Source organism: Erigeron canadensis, chromosome 8 (assembly GCF_010389155.1).
Source record: "Erigeron canadensis isolate Cc75 chromosome 8, C_canadensis_v1, whole genome shotgun sequence".
Lineage (NCBI taxonomy): Eukaryota > Viridiplantae > Streptophyta > Magnoliopsida > Asterales > Asteraceae > Erigeron > Erigeron canadensis.
This window is the reverse complement of record NC_057768.1, coordinates 11584856-11591220: the sequence shown is the minus strand read 5'-3', so window position 1 is coordinate 11591220 and position 6365 is coordinate 11584856. Positions and strand designations below refer to the sequence as shown.

At 37.6% G+C, this 6365-nt stretch overlaps 1 protein-coding gene across 1 annotated transcript; it reads left to right on the top strand.

Annotated features, from left to right (window-relative positions):
• Positions 1-932: 932 nt before the first annotated feature.
• On the top strand, positions 933-1822 carry LOC122579948. Its single transcript, XM_043752216.1, has 2 exons — positions 933-1162; positions 1246-1822. The coding sequence occupies exons 1-2, from the start codon at positions 1028-1030 to the stop codon at positions 1663-1665; spliced, it is 555 nt and encodes a 184-aa protein (XP_043608151.1). The 5' UTR covers positions 933-1027; the 3' UTR covers positions 1666-1822.
• The last annotated feature ends 4543 nt before the right edge of the window (positions 1823-6365 follow it).

Here is a 6365-nt window from a genome sequence, read left to right as displayed (position 1 = left end):
GTTACGAGGCCTAATATTCATCTTTCTGCTAACATGAGGCTCAAAGTAATGTGAGCAAAACATCGATGTTTCCTCAATCAAGTAAGCATTGGCAATTGAACCTTCGACCTTTTCTTTATTATTCACTTTTAGTTTTAATTTACCCAAGAACCTGCATTGAACAATAGAAAATTCTTTTACTAATATTAGTGCGTGAATTAAAATGGAGCAAACACTAGATCAAAAACTAATTTTCTCAAGTTACCTTCGAATGGGTACATCCAACGATATTTAACTGGCCCCGCAATCCTTGCTTCATAAGCTAAATGAATAGGCAGATGTTCCATAGAGTCGAATAAACTAGGAGGAAATATTCTTTCCAATTTGCACAAAATAACTGGAATGTTGTTGTGAAGTCTAATCATGTCTTCCTCTTTAATCATTGTACATGTAAGATTTCTAAAAAATAAACTCAACTCGGTTTAATGCATCTCTTTTACACCTTGATACATCAATTGTTTTTGGTGCACTTTAGTGCTGTATAAATCTAGTAGGTGAAGTTATAAACTCGGTGCATCGAACAGTTATCTACAAGTGAATAATTTCTACACTTTCCACCCTAGGTAGACTTTTCTCTTGACCCTTGTACTAGCTTAGCTGGGAGAAATTTGGTCAATCACAAAGTGTATAAAGTATCATTGTGAAAAACTTGAATTTAGGAGAATTGTACAAATGAACTAATATTGCATATGTTGTATCCTTTAAACCAGATGGTAAAAAAAAGAAGCTTAAATAGAAATAGGTCTAGTGAGTCATACTTGTCAACGGGGTAAAATGTGAATCATTTAAGTCACCCTTGTCAACCGGGTCTTAATTAGTCATAATCTGATATTTTTAGGGACTAACAATTTGCCTTGCCGAAGCTTTTAGACAGTTTTGGTTGTTTAGCACAATTGTTGCCTTGTATATCGATAATGCACTTATATGAATATTCGTGTCATGTTCCTTCAAAGTTCTCATTAAAGTATCATTTTTATAAAAAGCTGAAATGAATCGCCCACCGACTGAAATTGAACTTTTCCTTTATACTCACACGAAAGAGCATCCTATTCCCACCAAAGAGCAGCCGACTAACGAGCATCAGAAGCTAACTTTTATTAATGAAAGATCTAAGAAAATCAATGTAAGAAACAGTTTGGTGTTATATTCTTTTATGTTTGTTAAATACTCCCAGTTGTATCATATCATTTTATGTGATAATTGTAGGATAACATAGTTCGTTTGAGGGAAGAACATCGGGCAAATCATGAATCTGGGGAGGTTGAGGCTCAAGTAATCGATGAGTCCACACTGTTCTATGAAGCTGCTGGAGGGAAAAGGAAAAAGGGAGTATATGGAAACGGATCAAATATATTTAACATGTTGAACCCAAACAGTTTTTTCAATGCAACTTCTTCAAAGCAATATAGACCTTCTGGGAGTAAGGATTTGAAAATGGAGAGAAAGCTGAGAAAGCTAACTAAGGAAAATGGTGCACTAAAGCATACTCTTGAACTAGTGTGTAAGCATGTTGGTATTGCTACTCCAGAATTTGATCCGAATTCTGGTAGTGAAGATGATGGCGAAGAAAGGGCATCTGCTGATCAACTACATACAAGTACTTCTCAAGCAGGTGCAAGTCATTGAGTGTTTTATCCATTTCCTAGTTTTGTTGTTTTACTTTGGTTTATTTCTGATGCAAGTTTAGAACTCTGTTGTTCAAGTTTCAAGTTTAGAACTCTGTTGTTCAAGTTTTATGTTATTCCAAATCTTATGTTTGAATGATTATCTTATCTTTTTATTATATTATGAAAGTTTAGTGTATAATACGGTAATTATAGTACATTCAATATGTAATTTGGATATACAAAATAACAATATTTGCCCAGGAATTTACCCATATGATATTATGGGATTTACACACGGTTTATCCAAAAGAAAATAGGTCGTGTCTAATTTAGCCGCAAACATACCCACAGTTTGTTACGGATGAATTTTGTATATTTACCCACCACTTTTACACACGATTATGCTTGTGGCAAATTTTTCTTTTACCCACGAGTTAAAATGTGTAGTTGAAAATGTATACCCACGGGTTTACACATGGTTCATCTTCATGTGTAATTTGCCCACAAATATCAATGGATTAACTTAAAATACTTTACCCACAAAGTTTTACACACCATTATATGAGTCTATATTTATGCACAACTTAGTGGGAAAATTTGTACTCATTTGGAAAGTATGAGACAACATTTACCCACAACTTTAAAACAATCGCCCACTAAATATGTCGTGTGTAAAATTACCCACATATCACTTTATTCGTGGGTAGAAATTAGCCTCGGAGGTATTGCCCACGTATACATGCTCATGGTTAATTTGGTGGGTATTAGTCATTTACCCACGAGTTCTAATGATTTACACACGAATTTTGCCCGTGGGTAACTCGGTGTTTTCTTGTAGTGTTGTATTTGATGATGTTTGTTTAAGTGCATTTCAGGTTTGAAAGAAAAGTTGACCAACTCTCCTATCATGGTTGGTCCAGATTGGAATTTGCCGTTTGAGTTGATGTGCGATGCAATTGACTATGTCGTTGGAGCTGTGCTTGGGCAAAGGGTTGATAAGCATTTCAAGCCCATTTACTATGCTAGTAAAACCTTGAACCCTGTCCAACAGAATTACACTACTACAGAGAAGGAGTTGCTTGCGGTAGTCTTTTCATTTGATAAGTTTAGGTCATATTTGGTATTAAGTAAGACTTTTGTTTTCACTGACCATTCTGCTTTGAAGTATTTGTTTTCTAAGCAAGACGCAAAGCCTAGACATATCCGTTGGATTTTGTTGCTACAAGAGTTTGATATAGAAATCAAGGACAAAAAAGGTGCAGAAAACTTAGCAACTGACCATTTGAGTCGATTGGAAGACCCAAACCAGGAGGAACCTCAAGATGGGGAGATTAAGGATAACTTCCTCGATGAATATTTAAATGTTATTTTTAACTCTGATGAAGGTCCTTGGTTTGCTGATATTGCTAATTATTTGGTTTCAGGTGAAATATCGGATGATTTCTCGGGTCAACAAAAGAAGAAGCTCATATCGGATGCTAAGCACTACTTTTGGGATAGTCCATATTTGTTTCGTTCTTGTGCAGATGGTATGGTGAAAAGATGTGTAGCTGGAGTTGATACTTGGGAGATTCTTGATGCTTGTCACTATGGGCCAACTGGAGGTCATTATGGTCCTTCAGTTACAGGTAAAAAGGTTTTTGAATAAGTTTCTAATGGCCTATAAACTTCAAGGAGGCTCTAACGTTGGTAGAAACTTGTGACATTTGCCAAAGACAAGGGAGCATCACTAGACGGTATGAAATGCCACAGCAAGGAATTCAGGTATGCGAAGTATTTGATATTTGGGGCATAGACTTCATGGGACCATTCCCACCATCTAATAAGTTTCGTATATTTTGGTTGTTGTTGACTACGTGTCTAAGTGGGCTGAAGCCAAGGCTTTGCCTATAAACAACGCGAGAGTAGTCATAGACTTTTTGAAACAATTGTTTAGTCGTTTTGGTTGCCCTAGAGCCTTGATTAGTGATCGTGGTACACATTTTGCAAATCATCAATTGGCTAAGGTTCTTAAAAGATATGGTGTTTATCATTACTTTTCTACCTCTTATCACCCACAGACTAGTGGTCAAGTGGAGAACACCAACTGGGCATTAAAAATTTTTGGAAAAAACGGTTGGGGATAACCCCAAGGTTTGGTCAAAGAAGCTAGATGACGCCTTGTGGGCGTTTAGGACGGCCTTTAAGACATCGATTGCACCACGACATACTGGTTGCTCTATGGTAAGACTTGTCATTTACCGGTTGAGCTAGAGCATAAGGCTTATTGGGCGTTGAGAAACTTGAACCTAGATATGATGGAGGCCGGTGAACTTAGGATGTTGCAACTTCATGAGCTCGATGAGCTTAGGTTGGGTGCATATGAAAACTCAAGGATTTATAAGGAGAAAACCAAAGTTTACCATGAAAAAAGGATTGATGTGCAAAATTGAGCTTTAAATTTATAAAACTAAAACTACCTACAAACTCATTACTACGCACTCACGGGCAGTGGACCCGATCGTTTGTAATATAGTTAAGAGATAAGTCCGAATTCGTTCTCAGGGATTGGAAATGACTAGTTGCTTTATGAAATGGTTTGGAAAACAGGTGTTGCTTTGAAAATCTTCTTGATAATTAAAGTAAATTTGGTTTGCAAAATAATTGCACAAATTTGAAAAGAACTTCAGATAATATAATTAAAAGTCATTCACCTTGACTTCCCTTGACTTCAAATATGATTGCATATAATTAAGGACAAATTCTCTAGAGTTTAAAGATAATTGTGACAAGATTAAGGTGCTCACGTGGTACAACCAACCGTGAACAAAATACCGAATCACCTAACTGCTAGTTAAATTACCCAAGCCGGTACCACCAAAACAAAGACAATTCTTCCAACAATCAGTTTTATTGACTATCAAATTATCAATTGAACCTGTGTGACAATAACGTGGTACCACCAACCGATATCAATCACGTTGACAAAATTAATCTTTTCTTAAAATGATATTCACTATCATACCATGAACTAGTGATTATTACTCATAGACAAGTGACCGTTTTAAAATCACACACATTCAACTGGTACTACCAACGAAGAATCATATGCAACCAATATCAAAATTAATTAATAAAAAGAATTAAAATCATCAAGATCACAGAACAACGATAAATAAATAAACTCTTTTGAATTAAAAATATTGCAATCACATTATCCGTCTTCATCAAGGTGGATGATTAAACGTTTAGCCACTCATGATCAATCCACAATAATAATTAAAATAGGATAGAAACATGATGTACCAAACGTTTGATGAAAATTAAATTGCAAGACAGTATGTAGATACGATCTAGATGGGTCCTCGTGAATCCGCCTAAGAAATTATCTTGATTGGAGATTGAAGAACCCTTGTAGAACAGCTCCTAGAAAGATTTTTGATGCCTAAAATTCGACCTAGGGTTTTGCTTATATACATCCTGTCCAAAACAACCATAGAGGCTAGTGCAAACCTGCTCGGTGCCAGCTCAGAAAACAGTTTAATAAGCCATAAATTTGTTTGGTACGCTTTGGGATGTGTTTTCACTACGGCGCAATGGGATGTGTTTTCCCTCACTGCGGCGCAGTGAGTCCGGTTTGACTTTGACTTCAAGGTGACTGCGGCGCAGTGGCTTGTGAAGGCCACCACTACGGCGTAGCTTGTTTCCACGTCTTGGTTTCTTGCTTCCTTGACTACGGAGCAGTCTCTTCATCGCCATCCCCACTACGGCACAGTGGGGTTAGTTCAATAACATTCCGTGGGATTTCGCTGCGGCGCAGTGGGCATAGCCTCCCTCCACTGCGGCGCAGTCATAGCATGTGTAAGACAAACTTCTTTCGATCTCGAATACAAGCCGAGCTTCGCCGTCTTTTCCACTTAAATCAACTCTCAATCATTCAAATCAACTTCTAGGCCAATAACCCTTCGTAATTGCACCAAATGAACGCATAACCTGTTTAGAGCCTGTAAACACTAACAAAACACTATAAACGCGCCAAATGCATACGAAAACGACTTAAAATACATAAGAAAAAGACCAATAATGATGTGGGCTATGGGTATAAATTGGTCACATCAAGGATCTGTAGGAAGGAGTTTAAGGTTGGGGCAAAAGTTTTGTTGTTCTTGTCTAAATTTAAAATTAAACAACCTAAGCTAACTTCTAGGTGGATAGGACCTTTTGTGATCAAGCATGTGTATCCTTCCGGTTATGTTGAATTGTTTAAAAGAAATGGAGACGGTTCTTTCATCGTTAATGGCCATAGGTTGAAGTTGTATTTGGAAGAAGATCAAGAGGAGGGGATGGTTGAGGAGATCCCCATTTTTGAACCGGAAACTTGAATGAAGGTCGAGTCAAGCTCACGACTCGTAAATAAATTAAGCACTTCTCAGGAGGCAACCCGTGATTTGATTTTGTTTTGTCAAGAAAGTGCAGGTTCAGGTTTGGTGTGAAGCGGATTGAGGTAAGTTTTGTTTAAAAAACGAAAAAAAAAAAATTGGAAAATTCCCCCACTGCGCCACAGTGGGGGTGGAACACTTAACTGCGCCACACCCAAATACCTCGGAAGTTTTTGACAAAAACCCCACTGCACCGCAGTAGGGTGTGACTTGCTCGCTGCACCGCACCTAAATATCTCGGCATCCGGATGCATTTAGCCTCATTGCGTCACAATGAGGGAGACCGATGCCCACTGCACCG

What these genes read in the sequence shown, in the direction of transcription:
- LOC122579948 (XM_043752216.1), top strand. Translation starts at nt 1,028, where the DNA reads ATGAATCGCCCACCGACTGAAATTGAACTTTTCCTTTATACTCACACG. An exon ending in AAAGATCTAAGAAAATCAAT is followed by an intron (nt 1,163 to 1,245) that starts GTAAGAAACAGT and finishes TGATAATTGTAG; the next exon opens with GATAACATAGTTCGTTTGAG.